This window comes from Tyto alba, unplaced genomic scaffold, assembly GCF_018691265.1.
Source record: "Tyto alba isolate M040663 unplaced genomic scaffold, T.alba_DEE_v4.0 Super-Scaffold_19, whole genome shotgun sequence".
Taxonomy (NCBI): Eukaryota; Metazoa; Chordata; class Aves; order Strigiformes; family Tytonidae; genus Tyto; species Tyto alba.
Genome location: NW_024881281.1, coordinates 5,955,108 through 5,974,594, shown reverse-complemented (window position 1 = coordinate 5,974,594; position 19,487 = coordinate 5,955,108). Strand labels below are relative to the sequence as shown.

The window sequence follows — 19,487 nt, the reverse complement described above, 5'->3', positions numbered from 1 at the left end:
AGCAACGGGGGGGGGGGCTGGGGGGCAAGGCGAGCAGGGCCAGGGGAAGGCAGGGCAACAGGCACCATAGCAGAGGGTCACACAGCACCACACCCGACCCCCCCACAACTGGGGTTTGTCTTTATTTGTACAGCAGCTGAACACAGTGCAGGAGCTGAACACAGGGAGAGCCCCCTCCCTCCTCTCTGATCTCTGCCGTTCGGGGTGGGGGGCTCAGGACCCAGACTCATCTCCACCTTGCCCCCAAACCAGTCTCTCTTCCCATTCCTACATCTTGGCCACAGCAGTCCCAAGCCAAGCAGCCAGGCCCGGCCCTGACACCATTCTGAGGCCCCTTCTTGGGCCATGGGTCCATGACAACACCCCTCAGGAGGTGGGGACAGCCCCAGGGCACCATCGTGAGGGGTTCAGTCCAGCTTGGTGGGCTCCTTCTTACGCTGCCTGGTCTCCCGGACAATCTTGGCCAAAGAGAGGAGAATGGGGACGGCCATGGGGAGGAAGAGAGGGATGTAGATGGCAAACTTCTGGTCATCGGGGAAGTAGAGAAGATGGAGGAGGGATGGGTCAAAGAAGGCCCGCTCCGAGGAGGTGACTGCCTCCTTGCTGGCCTGGAAAGCTGAGTGCAGATGGCCCGTGGCCAGCTTGGCCATGGCGCTCTGGGCGGAGGCCACTGCCTGGTACACCTGTGGGGGAACAACACTGACGGTCAGTCCCTGACCAGGGAGGACCACAAAAACAAGCCCGGGGGCCTCACTCGCAGCACCACACCAGCAAGAGCTCATGGGCTGCACAGCGACGCCTGGTCTCCTCCGCTCCTCACCTCAGAGGCGACATCGTCTTTGATGACAATGTTCCCGATCTTATCCAGGAGCTGGGCCAGCGAGGTCAAGGTGGTGGACACAGTGGCGATGTTCTCCACAGTGTGGGCCCAGAGCAGGCGGTCCAGCTCCCAGTCGGCCAGCCCCTCACTCCCTGGGCTCTCCAGCAGGAACTCAGGGGGCAGATTTTCCCGAGATAACCCAAAGAGTAACCTGGGAGTAGAAGGGAAGGTCCCAGCCCACATCACAAGCCTCCTGCCCCACGTGCACTCACTGCTCTTCCCCCCTTCAGGCTTGGCAGGGCTCAACCCACACCTGACAGCTTCCTGCACAAGGCGCAGGACGAGACAAGCCTACTGCCTCAAGAGAGGGGAGATAGGCCAGCACTCCTGGCCAGAGCAGTGCTGGCCAGTGGTCAGCACCTCTAAGGCCACAAAAAAACACCCTCAGCTTCCCAGAGCCCACGGAGAAGCGAAGGAGCTGCATGGGTACAGCCTGCTCTGACCCCACGGATTTCCACACGTGCCAGGAGAGCACAGAGGAGCCCGGGGAGGGGAGAGAGCATCCTCACCGGAGCTGGGCCAGGAAAACCTCCATCACTCGCACCATGTCCACGTCCACGTGCAGCGGGAGGGAGGCTTGCGGGGAAGCAGGGGCTTCAACGTTGTAAACCTGCAGGACAGCATGTCAGCAATACACAGCCGGAGCCCTGGGGCCGGCTCTGCCCAGCACTCCTCCATGGCCCCATACCATGATGCCACCCCAGCGGGGGCTGTGGAAGGCGTTGGTGCTCACTGGGGCTCCGTCCTTGTCCTGAATGTACAGAGGGGAGTGGGAGCGCTCTGGCACGTACAGCAGGAAGTTCAGCACGGGGTAGAGCGAGGCAGTGCTGGAGCCTGCAGCAGGACAGAATCAAAGAACTCCCCTGGCTGGCAGGGACAGCGAGAGCAGGCGACTGACATGCAGCCCTGGAGCAGAGCCCAGCTCAGCTCCTCCTTCCACAGCAAGCCCCGAGCAGAACTGCCAGCCCGGCAGGTCTTGGTCACCCTCGCTCTCATCTGGGGCTGGCAGGGCACGGTGCTGTGGGGAGGGAAGGGGCACAGGCCATAGGCACTGCTGTCCACCCTTCCCTCAGCAGAGCCCAGCCCCATGAGAGCCAGGTCAGGAGCGTAGTGCTCACCCAGCCGGGCCTCCACAGGGTTGATGACATGTGGGAGGCTGTGAGCGCTCAGGAGGAAGCTGGAGGACTCCTTGTCAAAGCGCGGCGTCACTCCTAGGACGGCATAGTACAGGATCTGCAGACACACAACAAAGACGTTGCTGGCAGAAAAGTGCATCCCAGGGCACCTGGCAAGGCCCAGGGCTGGCCTCTCCCCATCACCTCTCCCAGTTCTCACCTGCGAGTCGACAGAGAAGTTGGCCACCAAGCTCAGTTTGTCCAGGACAGGCTGCACGTAGCGGTTCACGGCACCCTCGATGTCCCAGTCCACGTCGTGGGACTTGGGGTCGGGGTTCAGCAGGCTGAAGGTGATCTCGTATCCTGCCGAGGACCCATAGCCTGTGAGGCACTGGCACAGCACAGGCACACGGCCACGACACAGCTCCCCAAAGCAGCAGGACCTGATCCCCTCCTCCCTGGCACTCCCCGATGCAGGGTCATGCACCAGCGCCCCAACACACAGCAATCACAGCACAGATCCTGGCCCGGAACAACCGCCAAGGGCAAAGGGAAGACCCCAGGGTCCATTATCCCAGAAGGCATCCAGGGATGCTACAAATACAGCAGGGATGGGATCTCCCCCCAGAGACAGAGGGCTTTCCCCAGGCCAGGGAACGGGGCTGGGGCATAGGTCTGTACCCAAGCTGGATTTCAAATGCCGCCGGGCGTCAGGGCCGAGCTGGCTGTCGGGCACGCGGTCCGAGAGGGCGGCAGCGATGGAGCTGGCCGTGAAGGACATCACCTGCGTGAGCTGCTGGAGGCGGGTGCGGAGGGGGGCCAGGCCCCCCCCAGCCCTCACCAGGGCACTGCGGTGCTTCCCCACGTAGACGCTGACGCCCTGGGGAAGGGGCAGGGGTGAGGGCCGCGAGCAGGGCCAGCTCCTGCCAACACACCGGAGAACAGCCACCCGTGACAGCCTGGGGACAGATGCCACCCCCCAAGGCACCTCCGAGGGGTGGCGTGCACAGAGGCTGGCACCGCAGGGTGCTGCTCCCTACCTGAGGCAGGAGAGAGGAGGTTTCGGGGAGCACGTACACGGTCAGAGCACCCAACAAGGCATCCTGCAGCGGGTGCAGAGCAGCATCAGCCTCTGGGGAAAATGAAGGCGTTAGCAGGGTTGGGAATTTCACTCTAATCCCTGTTCCGCCCTGAGACTCGGCAAAGCCGAGTCCTCTGCTCAATCAGCTTCGGAAAGAGCAGGCTTCCCCCCCCACGGAGCTCCCCCAGAGACCGCAATCCCTCAGTCCCAGTACCTCGTGCCGTAGCTGCACCCAGCGCTGCCTCCTCCTGAGCCGTGGTGCTGCGATAGAGCATCTCGTAGCGGGACGTGACGCTGGTTCTCACTGCCGGGGGAGAAAGCCTAAGTGAATCCACTAACCCCAAGCCCTGGGACCTCTGTAGGAGGCAGGAGACAAGGGACAGCCCCAAGGGGACACAAGGTTCTTCAGGCACCAGCTCTGGCCTCAGGGGGTCCCCAGGCAGCCCCACGCCACCCCAGGGACATCCCGGCTGCCATCACCCCCCAAGTCCCAGGGAGGGGAGCAGGTCTCTTCCCCACAGCACCCTGGGGACCTCGCTGTCCCCGCTGCTCCCCCGGTGACGATGCCGGCGAACGTGGCTATGGGGTCCGGGGAGCTCCGGGCTGACAGCCGGGAAAGCAGCCGTGTGTCCCCCAGGGACCTCCCCGGGGATGGGCGAGAGGCCACCCAGGAAGGGGAAGGGCAGCCGGAGCGGGTCTCTCACGGTTCACGGAAATCTCCATCTCCTGCGCGTCCCGGAACGGCAGCGGCCTCGGCAGGTCCCCGGGCACCGACCCCGGGGCGAAGGCGACGGCGACCGGCACCGCCAGCTGGAACTGAGCGAAGGGTCAGCCCCGGGCCCCGCCGCCTCCCCCGGCCCCGCCGCCCCTCCCCGGACTCCCCGCCCGGCGCTCACCGGCAGCTGGCCCAGCCCGTCGATGTCGGCGTAGGGCAGGGCGGCGCGGTAAGTCTCGGTCGTCCTCCACCACAGCGGCAGCCCCAGCACCACGGCGATGGCCGCGAAGGACAGGGCGGCCCGGCGGCCCCGCGCCCGCTCTGCGGGGGACAGCGCTCAGCACCCGCGGCGGGACGGGGGGAACCACCGGACGAGCCCCGAGCACCCACCGGTACCTGCTTCATCCGCCGCCGCCGCCGCCATCTTCACATCCTCGCCCCCCGTTCCAGCCGCGGGGGCGGAGCCTAGGCGCAGCCCAGCCTGTCCAAGAGCCCAGCCAATAGGCGTGGAGTGCGGCGAGCGGCGGCGCGGACGGGCGGGGCGAAGCACCAATCAAAGCGCGGTACGCGCCCCGAGGAGGCGGGCCTCGGTCTCACGGCCTCTACGAGCGCCGCGGAGGGACAGGCGGTGCCGAGCGCCGCGACCGGGAGACGAGACGGGGGGGAAAAGGTGAGGGTGGGGAAATGGGGAGTGGGCGAAGGACGGGGTCCCCACCGGATCTATGGCCCACCGAGAGCCCAGCCACCCCCCCGCCCCGGCTCCCCTCCTCATGCTGGGTGGGGCTGGGCTGAGACGAGGCACAACTCATCACACAGGTGAGCGCAAGAGGCTGCGAGCGGCGCCCAAAGCCGGCGGAGGGATGGGGCAGCACTCAGTCCCCGGGGCGCCCGGCGGCGAAGGAGGAGGCGGCGCAGCGATGTCTCTACCGTTTATTCGTTGTTAGGCTATTTGGTACACGGGGTGCGCATGGCGAACACAACACAGGCGCCCCAAGGGCGGCGGCGACCAGGACTGCGAAGCTACGGCAGGGCAGGGGCACCCCCAGGCCTCCCCTCCTGCCCCCCACGCGGCCGGGCCTCCCCCCCTCAACAACGTGGCGGGAGCCCCCCCCCCCCCGCCAAAGGGGCACCCGGGTGGGGTCCCTCTGGGGGCTGGGTAACCCAGGTCCCCCCCACTTCATCTGTGGACACGGTGGCGTGGGGGCCGGCCCGCGGGGCGCGTCCCCCTTCCCCTCCCTGCGTGGTGGCTCCCCTGGGTGGCTGGGGTGGAAGCGGGGTGTGAGCAGTGGCAGGGAGGGGGCTGGGGCCCGTGGGGCGCCCGGACGGGGCTCAGTAGGCATGGTTGGCCACATAGAGGGACTGCCCGGCGGCCCCCGAGTCGTCCCCGCTGCCCTCGTACTTGCCCAGCGCAGCCAGCCCGTTCACCTGTGGGGAAAAGGAAATGTCAGTGGCCTCCCCGGGGTACAGCCCTCGGAGTCCCCCAGCCCCCAGGGACACAGCTTTGAGGGTACCCCCAGCTCACGGGGACACCGTCGTTGGTGTCCCCCGTGCCCCTGCAACAACACAGCCCTTGGCATCCCCGTTGCATGGAGACGGAGCCCTCGGCGTCCCCCATCTCACTGAGCCCAACCCTTGGTTTTCCCCCCATCACCCCACGGGACATGGCTCCCTCTTCCCCCAGGGACACAGCTCTCAATGTCCCGTGTCACCCGTGGCCCATCCCACAGCGACCTGGCCCATTCCCCCTGCGGGGACACAGCCCTCACTGTCCCCCACGGAAACACTGCTGCGTCCCCTCCCACAGTCCTTAGCATCCCTTGTCCTGTGGGGACACAGCCCTTGGTGCCTCCTGTCACCCCGCGGGACGTGGCCCTCAGCGTCCCCCACCCCAAGGGGCACAGTCACCAGTGTACCTGCTCCCCACGGGGAAGACAGCTCTCAGCGTCCCCACCAACCCATGGGACACAGCCCTCAGCACCCCTCTCTCTTTCGGGGGGGCCACCCCCCCATCACCTCTGCGCGCTTGACGAACTCCTCGGTGGCGGCGGCGGCGTTGTCCCGCTGCCCGCGCCAGGCGCTGAGCGCCGACGCCTGCAGCGCCCGCCCGTAGGAGAAGGTGAGGGCCCACGGCCGCACCAGCGGGCACGTGTTGATGGCGTTGAGGTTGATGGAAGCCTCCTCCTCACTCTGACCCCCGGACAGGAAGGTGACACCTGCGGAGAGCGGGGTTACGGCACTGGTGGGACCACGGGGCATCCCCCTCCTGGTCCCTGCCACATCCCAGTGCTGGTACCTGGCACGGCAGGGGGCACGGTGCGGCGCAGGGCGGTGACGGTGGCCATGGCGATCTCCTCGGGGCTGTACTTGGTGGGGCAGGAGTGCCCGGGGGTCACCATGTTGGGCTTCAGCAAGGTCCCCTCCAGGTAGACGTGGTGGTCGCTCAGTGCCTTGTAGACAGCTGCCAGCACCTGAGGGGGGACGGGCAGCGTGGAATCCCTCGGCACGTCATGGCGTAGCACGGCACGGTGCCCACTCTGCTGCCCGCCCCACCGCTCACCTTCTCCGTCACATACTGGCACCGCTTGAGGTCATGATCACCGTCAGGCAGGATCTCTGGCTCCACGATGGGCACAATGCCGTTCTGCAAACACCAGGCAGATGCCATCATGGGGACGTCCCTGGGCATCGCCCTGGCCCCATGGCAACGTGGGCCAATGCCTGGACCTGGGGACAATGCTCAACCCCGAAGTTCAATGTCCACTCTTGCCAGTGATGCCCAGTGGGGTTATGCCCAGCCCCATGGGGTGATGCTCAACACGGGAAGGTCAATTCTTGGCCCCATGGAGCAACGCCCATGTTTCTGGGGTGATGCCCAACCCCATAGATTGATGCCTGGCCCCATGGGTGACGCCCACCCTGTGGAGCAATGCCAGGTCCTGGGGGGGTCAATGCCCATCCACGTGAGGTGCCACCCAGCCCACAGCTTGATGCCCAGCCCCATGGAGTGGTACCCAGGCATGGGGGCAATGCTGAGCCCCATGGATCTGTGCCCATCCCTGTGGAGCAATACCTGGTCCCTGAAGTCAACAACCATCCTATGGGTCAATGCCCACCCCGGGGGGCGATGCCCAGCCACACACACGTACCTGCTGGCAGATGCTGGCGTAGCGGGCCAGGACGTTGGCGTTCTCCATGATGGCGAGCGCGGAGGGGGTGTTGTCGCTGATTTTCAGCACGCAACGCCACTTGGCGAAGTCGGCCCCATCCTTCTTGTACTGGGCACAGCGCTCCGACAGCCCATCCAAACCTGCCAGGCAGCGCGTCAGCCCCACAGCCCCAAACCCCGCGGCCCCCAGACCCCTACCCACTCCACCTACCCTGCGTGGTGGTCTCGCCATCCGTCCCGGCCAGCGGCACAACACCCTTGTCCACCTGTGGTGAGAAGGGGAAGGCGGCGCTGAGCCCCACCAGCGCCCTCCAAGCACCCTCAGGACCCCACAAACCCACTGGACACCCCCCCCACACCTTGATGCCCACGACAATGCCCTTGTCCTTGATCATCTGGACGAAGGGGGTGCCATCGTCAGCCTTCTGGTACATGGTCTCGTGGAAGAAGATGACGCCCCCGATGCATTTCTTCACCCGGCTGTCGGCGCTGAAGAGGATCTGGCGGTACAGCCGGCGGTTCTCCTCCGTGTTTTCCACCCCGATCTGGTTGAGGCGCTTCGCCATACTCCCTGCAGGCACCCGGCACCCTCGTCACCCTCAGGCTCGGGGAAAAGGGGTGGTGGGACAAATCCCCCCCTTCCCTTACACTGACCTACGGATTCATCGGCGGCCAGGATGCCCTTGCCCGGGGCCACGATGCGCAGCGCGATGTCCGACAGCTCCTTCTTCTGCTCGGTCGTCAGCGCGGGGTATTGGTGCGTCATGGTGGCGGCGGGTGGCTGCGAGCGGACGGGGCGGCTGAGTCACACGCCGGGCGGGGTGGCCCACCCATCCGCCACGCACCCGCGTCCTGCAGGGACCGGGGACCCCCACGGGGCTGGGGCAACCCCCCCCCCCCCTTCCCCGTCCCGGTTCCTGCCGGTCAAGAGGGCGGGCCCGTTGCATAAGCAGGCAGCTGCCCTCACCCCGGGACGGGCAGGGCCTCGTGGAGGATGCCGGGGAGCTCCCAGCCATTTTGCTGCCTGCTCGTCCGCCCCCAGCCCAGCCATCTTGAGGGAGCGCAGCTCCGCGGGGGCCCGGGGGGGATTGAGCTACCCCAGAGCCGGGGGTACCCCGAGTGGGAGGTACACGGGGGATGGTGATAGCCCGGGGATGCGGATACCGGAGGGATGGGAATACCCCGAGTATGGCGCTACTCTGGGGAGGGAGAGACTCCAGGGCCGGCACTACTTGGGGCTGGGGGTACCCGGGGTTTGGGGTACCCCTGGGATGGCGCCGTCGAGGGGACGGTGATGCCCCCAGGGAGCCGGTGCTCCCCCCGGGGCGGCGAGCCCCCGGCCGGCACCGCCCCGGCTCGGGCCGCTCCAGCGCAGGGGGTGTCTCCGGTCTTGTTCCCCGTCCCCCCAACACCCCCATGCCCGGGACTCCCGTTGCCCCGGAACCCGCCCCCCCCCCCCCCCGCCCACAGCACTGCCCGACCCCCGGGACGCCGGCGGCACCGCAAGAAACACCCCGGAGCTTCGGCGGGGCTGCCGGCTCCCGTCGCCGGGGTCCCTCGGCTGCGCCCCCCGCCCCCGATTTTCCCGGTTCCCTCTTACCGTGCAGGGCGGGCGGCGGCGGGCGCGGACTGCGGGCTGTGCGCTCCGGTCCCGCGGTAAATGGGGCTGCGGTGCCGCAGAGCTACGTGACCGACGGGGCGGCACCCGGCAGGACCGGCCCCCCCGGCCCGCTCCGCCCCCCCCGGCGCCGCCGCCGCACGCACACCCCCCCCCACCCCCCCCACACTCCCCCCCCCACCCCCCACACACGTCCCCCTCTCGCCGGCGGCGATCGGTGTCGTCGATGGGGACCCCAGGTCGACAGCCCCGAGCTGGGGGACCCCGCTGTGCCACCCCCTTCTGCTGGTGGGGACCCCTCTGTGTCCCCCACCCCCGGACAGAGAACTAGCTGAGTCACCCCCTGGCATGGGCAGGGACCCCCCATGCCACCCAGGCACCCCACTGTGCCACCTCCTGTTGCTGCTGGAGACCCCTCTGTGCCACCGACCCTGCTGTGCCATCCTTCGTTACGGGTGGGGGACTTCCCCTGACACCCCCCTGCAGCTGCTGGGGAGCCCACTATGCCCCCCCCCCCCCATTGCCACTGCCAACTACAGGCAGGGACCTTCCCCTCATCACCTTTGGGCTGGGGACCCCCCCTGTGCCACCCCACTATTGCTGTGCCAGAGACCCTGGCTGCTCGTCCCCTTAGCTATCAGGGTCCAAGCCCCAGCAGCGCAGAGCCTCAGCCCCCCAGGATGGGCTGAGGGCTCCCACAGAAGACCAGTCTGTCTGTCCGTCCGTGTCCCCCCCCCCCCCAAAAAAAAGCTGCCTGCAGCCGGCACAGGGACAATAGCGGTGTCCCCGCTCACCCCACGGGGCCGGCTGCCAGGGCCGTGCTCTGCTGAATCCCTGCCGTAAAAGGAGGGCTCAGCCACCCCGCATGGCCCTAATCCAGGGAGGGGCACATCTCCCCCCTCCATCCCAGAACCAGGCACAGCCTGGGGACCCCACTGCCAGCCTCACATCTTGGGGGGCTGTATTCAACCCCCCTGCCAGCAGGGTCACAGCCAGAACAGGGAGGGAGGCAATGCCAGGGAGCAGCAAGTGCTGCTTCCCCACAAGTCACTCACATACCCGGTAAATAGAGGTACAACCCTAAACACCTCCATTTCCTGGGTGCAGGGGTAAAAAAAGGTGCCAGCACCCCCAGGGTGCCACAGCACCCATCCCACACAGGGCAGCAGGGCTGTGGCAGCGGGCAGGGGAAGGTGATCCCCACCCCCTGCGGGCAGGAGAAACGGGCCATTAAAAACCAGAACACTTGTTTGAACGCTGCTATTTTGGGCTATGCCAGGGGAGGGAGGTGCCGCATGGCCCCCATGGTGGCGGGGAGCATCCTTGGGGCCGGGAACACCGGGAAGGGGATCCCAAAGGAGATGCCCTAGCAGGGAAGGAGGGAGGTGAGGCTGGAGCTGTGCTGGGAGCAGGGGACCCCCCTGAGGGAGCCCCCCCCACCATGCAGCAGCAGGGGCCAAGGGGGGGCTGGGAGCAGGAGCTGGCAGAGCTCCCAGTGCCTGGCAGGATGCTGCATGCCAGACCCATGCTGGGAGGGGGAACCGTCCCCACGCAACAAGCCCCGTGAGGGGGGTGCAGGATCCAGCCTCCGATACCCTCCCCAAGGGGGGCAGGAGGGGGGCACAGAGGGAAATCTAGGGCAGGAGGAGGAGCAGGGGCCTGGGGAGGGAAGCTAGGTCTGCCCAGGCATAGTGGCTGCTGCCAGGGCCATAGGGTGAGGGCCTTGTTAAAAAGAAGCACTTGGTGCGGGGGGGTGTACCCCCCACCAAGAAGGAGAGGCCCTGGGGTAGCAGGGACCTGTGCCCATAGCCCTGTGACGGAGCAGGAACAGCCGGCACAGGCTGGACAAGTTGTCCCCACCCAGGGCACCAGGAGCTTCCTGCATCCATGCAGCAGGCAGGGTAAAAGCCAACAAAACTTTATTCAATAAATAATTACAGCATTAAAGAGGAAGGTTTCACGCTACAGGCTATAGCGGCTCAGCGGCTTCCTTGCTGCCACGGGCTGGCTTCAGGCCCAAGTACCGCAGCAGGCTGTGGAGCTCCTGGCAGCTCGCTGCCACGTCAGGGACGGCCAACAGGACCTGGGGACAGCAACAGCATCGGTGACAGCGTTGGGGATGAGTGTTTGTGGTGCTGTAGTCACAGCAAGGGTGAGAGCGAGCAATCGCAACGCCTCACCTCTTTCATCTTCTCCTGCATCTCCTCGTGGGTCTTCAGCACTTTCTGGGTGTGATGGAGCCTCATCTCCAGCCCTCGGACCTGAGGTGGGAGATGCCTGTGAGGAAGCTGCCCCAAAACTGGGCAGGGACAGGCTCAGGAGAGGGGACTAGAGCCAGGGCAGCCCCTCAGGGCTCACCATACCTGCTCCAGGTACTTGTCAGAGAGCAGCAGATTCTCATCCTCTTTCTCCAGGAGCAGCAGCCGCAGTTTGTCCACCTGCAAAAAGAGCAAGTGCTGCTGAGAGATCACTGTGGGGCAAGAGTCCTGGGGTGGGGGGCTCTCCCCTGCCAGCCCACTGGTCACCAGCTCAAGGAGCAAGGTGTGGAGAGGTCCCCTATCCTCAGAGGGGTGGTGACACAAGGAGCCTTGAAGTCTCCGCAGCCCCCCAACCTCACCTCCTGCCGCAGCAGGACTCGCTCCTGGATGTAGGCAGCGTCCACCTTGGGCTCCTGCCCCCGCATCTCCTCCCACAGCACCTTGGCCTCTGTCTCAGCACGCTGGAGCGAGCGCTTCAGCTGGGAGACCTCTCCATTCAGCCTCTGCAGGGGCAAAGGAGGTGCTGAGAGGGGTCCTGCAGCTGGCACCCCCCGGGTCATGCAGCCCAACTGAGCCCCCATCACGAACCGTGACTTCCCCAGTCTTGTCGATGAGTTGCAGCATCTTCTCTTCCTGCCGTTTCACCACGTCCTGCAGCTCCTTCTCATTCTGCAGGAAGGAAGAAGCTGTGTCAGGCAGTGCTTGGCCCCGGCCACCCCCAGCACCCTGAGGGGGAGCAGGTTTTCTCTTGTTCGAGAAGGTCAGACAAGCCAGAAGCACCCATGGGGCATCACCAGAGCCAGTCACCCAGATTTCTCCGCGTCCTAGATCGGCGCCCGTCCCAGTTCGGCTCTGCCCTGGGGTGAGCGCTGACCCACTTCTGGCACCAGCTCACCTCAAGCTTGCCCCTCAGCGCCTTGTTCAGCTTGGCAATGGCAGCAGCCTGGGCATCCATCTTCTCCTGGCTCTCGGCTGTCACCGTCTCCAGATGGATCTGCAGGTCGGAGCTGGGAGAGGACAGCGGTGCTGAGCGGGTGGGGATTGCAGCCAAGCACCCTCCCTCCCGGGCATCCCACCAGCCCTGTGGTGGGAGAAGCAAACCCACCAGCCCAGCCAGCTCAAAAAAGCCCTTGTAGCCATGCCAGGAGGTCTAATCCAGAGCTGGGGCAAGAGGCAGACCCCAGACAGGCTGCCCGCAGGAGAGACCATGCCCAGAGCTGTGCTCACACCTGGCCCTCAACACGAGCCCCCCGCTGAACTCACATCTCCGTCTGCAGCTCCTTGAACTTGCTCTGCTCCAGCTCCTGGATGCGGGAGCTCAGCAAGGTGAGGCTGGAGACCATGGATCTCAGCTCCTTCACACTCTCCAAGAGACCATCTTCAGGCTCTGTGGGCAGGGCAGAGGCTTGTGAACGATGAGGAAAGAATGTCAGTCCCAGGGGACAGCCATGCAGGAAGGCATGCCTGCTCATCCTCCCCCTGTGCAGGCAGTCCTGCAGCTTCAGAGCAGGTTCCAGGGCAGGGTGACAGCCCCAATACCTCTTGGCTTCGGTGTAGAGGCAAGTTTGTCCTTGGTGAATGCACTCCCACCTTCAGTGGCTTCATCGGCATCTGCAGGAGGAGAGGACAGAGGCGCTGTGCCCAGCCCTGCGTGCTGCAGGGAGCACGACCAGAGCTCCCTCATGCACCCTTCTGCCCCAGAGAGCTCAGAAAAGAGCCCGACCGCTCGTGGGAGCGGTGACCCAACCCATGGCTGCCCCAGGGGAACAACTGAAGGACCCACAGGGAAGGGCACAGGGATGGCACTGGGATCTCCTCCTCACCCAGCACCAGCGCACATCCCCAACATGGGAGGGAGTGATCCCCATCCCCACACAGCGGGTGCCAGCTCACCTTTCCCCGACACCGCTTTCAGGACACTGCCCACGAAGGAGCCCCTGGTGTGGTACGGGGTGCGGCATGCCGGCGTGCGGCAGGCGGGGGTCCAGGCACGGTGGGGTGTCTGCCAGCCCGGCGTCCGTGGAGCTGGGGTCCAGACTCTGCTTCTCGATGGGACATCGTCATCCTTCAGAGGGGAGGGAGAGCACAGCACCGGAGGGCAGCTTGTGACTGCTCTGCTGTGCCCTTGCAAGCAGGGGAGGGGTCTCAAAGCCACACCATGGAAAGCCACAGGTGTCTGACCCCCCCCTGTGCCACCCCCTTGTCCTTATCCCCAGGGCAGAGCTTCTACCTCCTCTTGCAGAGCGGCCCTGAGGCAGTCAGCCAGCTCCTGCAGCCTCATCTTGCTTTCGGCGATGTCCGCAGAGCACCAGGAGACTTTGTCCCTCTTGAGCTTCAAGTCAAGAAGCTCAGCCTTGGTGGTCTCCAGCTCCTTGCCGAGAGCAGCCTGCTCTTCCCTGTGTGATGGTATCAGCCTCAGCAAGAGCAGCATTCCCCCTCCTCGGCATAGGATGGGGACATTTCCCACTCTTGCCTCCCACCGTGATCTGGGGGTGGTGCAAACCCCAGAGATTTAGGCGGCTTCCCCCAAGATGGGGTCTGCTGGGCTTCCCCACAGCCTCTTCCACCCACCCAGGCAACCACGCTGGGCTGGGACAGCAGTGACCAGACAATCCCTCTGTGTGTCCCCTACCCTACAAGAGGGGCTCGATTTCCCAAAAATAGAGGGGTTCAAGCTGAGTTTGTGGGTGGGGTTAGTACCGTAGATGCTGGTGGGAATCTGTCAGCTCCTGGTACTGCAGGCTGCACTCCTGCAGGCTGGCCAGCGTGGACTTCAGCCTGGCCTCCACCTCCAGCAGCTGCGTGCGGGACATGCGGTTCTCCTGATCAAGGAACTATAAGAGAGTGGGGGGACATGGCCGTGAGTGCCCAGACAAAGACCTGAGTGGGCCCATTTGGCACAATTAGGGGCAGTTCTACCCCAGACGACCAACCCCTGGAGACGTAGGACAGGCTGGGGGATGGCACCACGCCTGCAGCCAGGGTAAAATTATCCCAGCGAGCTGCCCGTCCCCCTCCCTGGGAATCGCCGCCGGGCAGGATGGAGAGCTGCGCTACGTGCGGGATGTCAACCACCCTCACCTCGCTCACCCCCCTGGCCCCCCCACCCCCGAGGGAGGGCTAATCCCGCTCCTGGGCAGCCGCCAGCATTCCCGTGAGGCCATGACGGGGGCCAGCAGCGGGTGACGGTGCGGGCAGGGTCAGACAGCTCCTACCTCCCGGCACTCGATCACCTCCCGCAGCTCCTGGCACAGCTCGTTGCGCTCCTGCTGCAGGGTTTCCCTCTCCCGCGCCAGGCTGTGGGGACAGGACAGGGTCAGGGGGTGGCTATGGGTCAGGGACCAATGCCCTGCCCCGGAGTTCAGACCCACCAGGCCATCTCCTCCCATTGCTTCTCGTTTTCCTGCTGCAGCGCATCCCGCTCCTGCTCCACGTTGGCCAGATTCGTCATCAAGGAGCTCAGGTCTGCGAGGGGCAGAGCCATCAGCGTTGGTGGGGGACGGGGCAGCTCTGACCCCCATGTCACCCGCTCCCTACCTGTGCTGAGGTGCGAGTTGGCCACCGTCAGCTGCTCCAGCTGAGCCACCGCGTCCTGCAAAGCCACCGAGGCCTCTTCCAGCTGGCAGGACACCTGCAGAGACACAGTGTCCTCCGGGCTTGCTTTGGGCTGCTCTTCCCCATGGGATGTTCCCAAGGGGTGCCCCCACATCACCTCCTGCCAGGCTGCAACGGAGCATCCCAGGCATCACTCAGCACTCAATGACCCCCTACCTCCTCCTTGGCTCGAAGAGCTTCGTCTGCCCTCTGCCTCATGTCATCCCGCTCCTCCAGGCAGCTCCGCAGCTTGCCGGGCACGTTCTCCAGCATGGCCCAGCACCGGGACACCAGGGTCCTCGTCTGCTCCCGCTGCAAGTGGAGGTGGCACCGGGGCAGAGCTTAGCATGGCACTGTCAGCCTTTGAGCCCGCGGTACCCAGTGCACAAGGCAAAGTGGCACCGGGCTGCACCGCGTTGGCAGGGAGGAGAAGGGGCTGAGCCCACCGCCAGCCCCCACTGGGACACCCCTCACCTCCACGTCCAGGGTTCTCCTTTCCTCCTCCAGATTTTCAAAGGTGCCGTCTATAAATTCCCGGAAATGCTGAGCCTCAGCAGCCAGGGATGCCTGTGGGGTGGGAGAGACCAGTCAGCGCTGTCGTGGTGGAAAAACCACATTCGAGGGCTGCGGAGGGGGGCGAGCGCCAGCCCAGAGGCTGGATCCGAGGCAGCTTCCCAGCAGCAGCACCAAGAAACCTCTGGTGAGCCCAAGCCCATCGCAAACCACCGCTCAGAGCATCACCCAAGCTCAGGATGTGGGGGGGTGCCCTTCCAGCCCCCCTGGGATCCAGCTGGAAGCGCCCACCCGCTCAGTACCTGCTGGTTGATGGCATCCACCAGCAGCACGCCCAGCTCTCGCTGGGAGGCCAGGCTCTGGTCACGGGCACCGATCTGGGCGCTGGCGTGGGCGCGGAAGGCTTCCAGGAAGCGATCTCCCTGCCGAGGGAAGGATGATGCTCCGGGCACGGTGTCAAACAAGGGACAACTCCCAGGAGCCGTCCTCGCATGCTGCTGCAGCCCCGGGCTCCCGCTCCCAGCGGGACACAGCCCGAGCCAAAAACTCCTCCAGAGAGCTCCAGCCGCCCCAGGCAGCCACAAGCACTTCTGGCCTTCCACGGCCACATCAGGCTCTTCCCCTGGGATGCCAGGGAGACCCTTCACACCCTCTCCCCGCTCCGAGATGGGCAAAGACACAGGGTGCCCCCGTCAAAGACGTGGGGACAGCAGAGGCTGCCTCAACCCCCCTACCACCAGTTGCCCCCTTACCTCCTCCTTGGTTCGGAGGGCTTCGTCCGCTCGCTGCCTCATGGCATCCCGCTCCTCCAGGCAGCTCCGCAGTTTGCCAGGCACATTCTCCAGCACGGCCCGACACCGTGACACCAGAGCCCTCACCTGCTCCCGCTGTGTGAGGAGACGGCGCCGGGAGGCACCAGGTATAGCTGACGGCTGCCACGTGTGCCGGCAGTGCCAGCGTCTTCCAAATCCAGGGTGGAAAAGGTGGGGGGGGCCAGACTGGCTGTGCAAGGGGCTCACCTCCTGAGCAAGTGTTCTCTGCTCATCCTGCAAGCTCTGAAAGGTGGCATCCGCGAGGCCCCGAAACAAGAGGCACTGCCTGCTCCAGGCACTCTGGGGAAGGGACAAAGGCACCGGTGCTCAGGCAGCGCTCCCAGAGCTGGCAGAGGCAGCGCCGGGCACACGCGTACCCTGCGTGGCTGAGACCCGGCGCACTCATCGCACGCCAACCAGCCAAGACACACCGTCCCCGCTGCAGCCAGCTCCAGCTCCCGCTGCAGGTCCTGCTCCGCTCCCCGCTGCCGCTGCAGAACCTCCGTCTTCCTCCTCAGCTCGAGGTAGAGGTTGTGGTAGATCTCCTCCTCCTAAGGGCAGAGCGGAGGGGGCTTCACACCAGCCCCACTCTACCCTGGGGTCCAGCAAGACCCGGGTAGCCACGACACCTCCCATCCTCCCCCCGCATGTGCCAGGAATGTTTCCCTGCACAAAGGGTTCAAATCGAGCAAACTCAGCGGGTTGAGCCAGGCGCAATAACCCGGCTGGAGCAGCACCGGGCGCGTGATGCCGCTCGCCGTGCCGTGCCGCAGCAGCCCCGCTTTATTTCCGCTTCAGCGAGCTGCAGTCCAGCCGGGGCCACCGTCCTGCCAGCGGCACGTAGGCACCGGCACGGCACCGAGGCCACCTCGGTGAGGACTCTTACCCCTTTGGGGTGGGTGACGTCCGTCTGCGTGAGCGCGTCCCTCTGCTCAGCCGGCCCCACGCCGGGCAGCAGCCGCTGGCTCTCCTGCCAGTCGCGCAGCTGGAGCGAGAGGGCTTCGATGATGATGAGGGTGCTCTCCAGTCGCCCTTCCAGCTCTGCCCGCGGCAGGGATTTCAGCTGCTCCCGGGGACAGCTGGGGACAGAGAGAGGGCTCGGGTTAGGGATGGCCCGTGGGTGCCACAGCCCTGTCTTGGGGGGGGGGGGGGTGTGGGATGACACACATCCCCACACTTACTGCCAGAGCAGGGAGTCCGTTTCGGCAGCGCTGTCCTTGGCACAGGGGGGGCTGCCCGCAGAGGTGTTCATGCTCCTCTCCCGCGTGTCCCGGGGGGTCATGAAGGTGCCAGCGACCGCGGTAGAAACGGGGGTGACGCTGGTGCCAGCGACCGCGGTAGAAACGGGGGTGACGCTGGTGCCGGAGACCGCGGTAGAAACGGGGGTGACGCTGGTGCCAGCGACCGCGGTGGAAACGGGGGTGACGCTGGTGCCAGCGACCGCGGTGGAAACGGGGGTGACGCTGGTGCCGGCGACCGCGGTGGAAACGGGGGTGACGCTGGTGCCAGCGACCGCGGTGGAAACGGGGGTGACGCTGGTGCCGGCGACCGCGGTGGAAACAGGCAGAGGCAGGCTGTGCCGAAGGGACTCCAGCAAGGACGAGGAGTTGAGGTTCTTCTCCAACCACAGCAGCGGCAACACCCAGGACACGGCACCCGGGGCCACCTCGAGCGAGGGGGTAGGGGTGGCCACTACCTCCAACCCAGCAGGCACCGACTGACCTGCCTCGGTGGGAGCAAATCCGGGGGGGTCCTGCTCTGGGGGGACAGGGGCTGGGGACTTGTCTCCCTCAGGGGTGCCTTGGCAAGGTAGAGGAGCTGCACTCCCATCTCCAGCCGCGGGCTCAGTGGCCACAGGGCTGCAGGAGAGGTCAGCGGGTGCCACTCGCCACCCGTGGAAGGGAGCTTCTTGTGGGGTGGAGCTGGTGCCGGGGAGCCCTAGGGTACAGGAGGCCATGCTGCCACTGCCAGGGGGCCCAAGGGTGCAGGGTGCTAGCGTGGTGGTGCCTGGGGAGTTTGGGGTGCAAGGCACTGAGCTGATGATGCTGGAGGGCCCTGGGGTGCAGGGGGCTGGAGTGGTGTTGCTGGGGGGCTCTGGGGTACATGACCCTGGCACGGTGCTACTGGGGGGCTCCGGGATGCTAGGCCCTGGGATGGGGCTACTGGGGGGCTCCGGGGTGCTGGGCCCTGGGACAGGGCTACTGGGGGGCTCCGGGGTGCTGGGCCCTGGGACGGGGCTACTGGGGGGCTCCGGGGTGCTGGGCCCTGGGATGGGGCTACTGGGGGGCTCCGGGGTGGGGCTGCACAGTGGAGCTGGCACAGTGCTACTGGGGGACTCCGGGGTGCTGGGACCTGGGATGGGGCTGCACGTGGGGGCTGGCACAGTACTGCCAGGGGGCTCTGGGGTGCTGGGGGGCTCAGGGGCACCAGGCACCAGGGTGGGAGTCCCGGAGGGCTCCGAGGTGCTGGGTCCCAGGGTGGGAGTCCCAGGGGGCTCCGGGATGGCGCTGATGGGGAGCCCCGAGGTGCAAGGCACTAGGGTGGTGCTTCTGGGGGGCTGCAGGATAGCACTCCTGGAGGGTCCTGGAGTGCAGGGCACCGAGGTGACGCTGCTGGGGGGCCGCTGGGTGTGAGACACCGGGGTGGCACTGTCATGGTCCTATAAGAGATTTGGAGGGGGGAGGCGACAGGGAGAGGTGTCAGGGCTGCCCTGCCCTTCTCCCCAGCCCCCCATAACCGTTTGCCCCAGCCTCCCCCATCCCAGTAGCTACACCCCGTCCTCCCACTACCCCGGTCACCCCACTCCCGTATCCCCAGTTCCGGTACACCCCAGCATCCCTTCCTGTTAGCCTGCCCCGGTTCCCGGTTCCCGCCCCCCCCCCCCCCCCCCCCAAACACCGACCTTGATGCGCAGGCGGCAGAGCAGCGGGGTGAGGCTGGTCCGCTCGGCGCCCGGTTGCAGCCGCAGCTCCTGCAACGGGGCGCGCCGGGGCCGCTGCTGCGCCTGGGGAAACGGGGGGGGGGGGGGGGGAGCACCGGGAGGGGGGGGGAATCACCGGCGGCACCACCGGCAGCGCGCACACCCCCCCCCCCCTCCCCCCGTATAAATTTATATGGATACATATAACGGGAGCGCACCGACCCCGGGCAGCTGCGCACGGTCAGCGTCGCCCCACCGGGACCCCCCCCACCCCCCGGGGCTCTCCCCGACCAGGCACCGGAACGCCCAAACCGGTGCCCCCCCCCGCCCCAAACTCACGAGGGGGGTCCGGGCGGCCCGCATAGCCCCGGTCCGGGGTCCGGGCCTGATCCCCGTCCCGGTCCCGCCGATCCCCGCGCGCCGCCGCCGCCGCCCGTTTGAAAACCACGCGCCGCTCTGATTGGCTGCTCGGCGCGACGCGTCACCCCACGAGGGGAGAGGCGGTTAGAGGCGGGGCTGTACCCGGGGGGGTGGGCGTGGTTACGGAGCGAGGCCCCGCCCCCGAGGCGCCGTGCAGCGCCGAGCGCCGGGGACGCGCAGCCCATGGCGGGGGGGGGGGGGCCCAAACCCCCCCACACCCCCACACCCCGGGGTCTCCCCAGCGCCTGCTCCGGGGGAACCTGCCCTGCGCAGCCCCCCGGCACCTACCCGAGGAGGGGGGGGGGGGGACGACACAGATACGCATCAGCCCCACGCACCCCCTGGGGGTCTCGCTCTCTCCCGGGGGGGGTCCCACGGGGAGTCAGGGCAGCCCC

At 66.5% G+C, this 19,487-nt stretch overlaps 3 protein-coding genes across 5 annotated transcripts; all 3 read right to left on the bottom strand.

Moving 5' to 3' along the window:
- Positions 1 to 92: 92 nt before the first annotated feature.
- Positions 93 to 4,314, bottom strand: PIGS (phosphatidylinositol glycan anchor biosynthesis class S; the record flags this gene model as incomplete). The annotated part of the gene is made up of 12 exons (XM_042791364.1): positions 93 to 683; positions 821 to 1,031; positions 1,390 to 1,490; positions 1,569 to 1,714; positions 1,999 to 2,113; positions 2,216 to 2,358; positions 2,677 to 2,875; positions 3,036 to 3,127; positions 3,291 to 3,380; positions 3,781 to 3,892; positions 3,973 to 4,112; positions 4,188 to 4,314. Coding segments are annotated over 12 exons (1,752 nt in total), but the record flags the coding sequence as incomplete, so codon positions are not given.
- Positions 4,315 to 4,705: 391 nt separating this feature from the next.
- On the bottom strand, positions 4,706 to 8,685 carry ALDOC (aldolase, fructose-bisphosphate C). 2 transcript variants are annotated; one of them, XM_042791778.1, is made up of 9 exons: positions 8,558 to 8,685; positions 7,612 to 7,738; positions 7,317 to 7,528; positions 7,169 to 7,223; positions 6,938 to 7,098; positions 6,349 to 6,432; positions 6,085 to 6,259; positions 5,805 to 6,004; positions 4,706 to 5,216 (listed from the first exon to the last, which is right to left on the bottom strand). In XM_042791778.1, the coding sequence occupies exons 2-9, from the start codon at positions 7,721 to 7,723 to the stop codon at positions 5,121 to 5,123; spliced, it is 1,095 nt and encodes a 364-aa protein (XP_042647712.1). In that variant the 5' UTR covers positions 7,724 to 7,738; positions 8,558 to 8,685; the 3' UTR covers positions 4,706 to 5,120. The 2 variants fall into 2 exon arrangements, with proteins under 2 accessions (XP_042647712.1, XP_032860270.1); XM_033004379.2 differs by lacking the exon at positions 8,558 to 8,685 and having other exon boundaries at positions 7,612 to 7,782.
- Positions 8,686 to 10,477: 1,792 nt separating this feature from the next.
- SPAG5 (sperm associated antigen 5) lies at positions 10,478 to 19,383 on the bottom strand. Of its 2 annotated transcripts, none has more exons than XM_042791438.1 (25): positions 19,012 to 19,383; positions 18,655 to 18,756; positions 17,941 to 18,411; positions 16,934 to 17,886; positions 16,639 to 16,831; positions 16,184 to 16,303; positions 15,960 to 16,052; positions 15,693 to 15,827; positions 15,243 to 15,362; positions 14,902 to 14,994; positions 14,605 to 14,739; positions 14,371 to 14,464; positions 14,205 to 14,298; positions 14,049 to 14,130; positions 13,534 to 13,667; positions 13,064 to 13,229; positions 12,727 to 12,898; positions 12,373 to 12,444; positions 12,097 to 12,238; positions 11,729 to 11,840; positions 11,422 to 11,502; positions 11,193 to 11,336; positions 10,939 to 11,013; positions 10,756 to 10,836; positions 10,478 to 10,658 (listed from the first exon to the last, which is right to left on the bottom strand). In XM_042791438.1, the coding sequence occupies exons 1-25, from the start codon at positions 19,033 to 19,035 to the stop codon at positions 10,545 to 10,547; spliced, it is 4,002 nt and encodes a 1,333-aa protein (XP_042647372.1). In that variant the 5' UTR covers positions 19,036 to 19,383; the 3' UTR covers positions 10,478 to 10,544. The 2 variants fall into 2 exon arrangements, with proteins under 2 accessions (XP_042647372.1, XP_042647373.1); XM_042791439.1 differs by having other exon boundaries at positions 12,097 to 12,220.
- Between the last annotated feature and the right edge of the window lie 104 nt (positions 19,384 to 19,487).

Excerpts from the sequence above, each read along its gene's own strand:
- SPAG5 (XM_042791438.1), bottom strand. The coding sequence starts at position 19,035 with ATGCGGGCCGCCCGGACCCCCCTC. Across the intron at positions 15,828-15,959 it reads AGAGAACACTTGCTCAGGAG|CGGGAGCAGGTGAGGGCTCT; the intron begins GTGAGCCCCTTG and ends CTCCTCACACAG. Across the intron at positions 13,230-13,533 it reads GATTCCCACCAGCATCTACG|GGAAGAGCAGGCTGCTCTCG; the intron begins GTACTAACCCCA and ends ACCATCACACAG.
- ALDOC (XM_042791778.1), bottom strand. The coding sequence starts at position 7,723 with ATGACGCACCAATACCCCGCGCTGACGACCGAGCAGAAGAAGGAGCTG. Across the intron at positions 7,224-7,316 it reads GCATTGTCGTGGGCATCAAG|GTGGACAAGGGTGTTGTGCC; the intron begins GTGTGGGGGGGG and ends TTCTCACCACAG. Across the intron at positions 6,005-6,084 it reads CGTGCCCCCTGCCGTGCCAG|GTGTCACCTTCCTGTCCGGG; the intron begins GTACCAGCACTG and ends CGCTCTCCGCAG.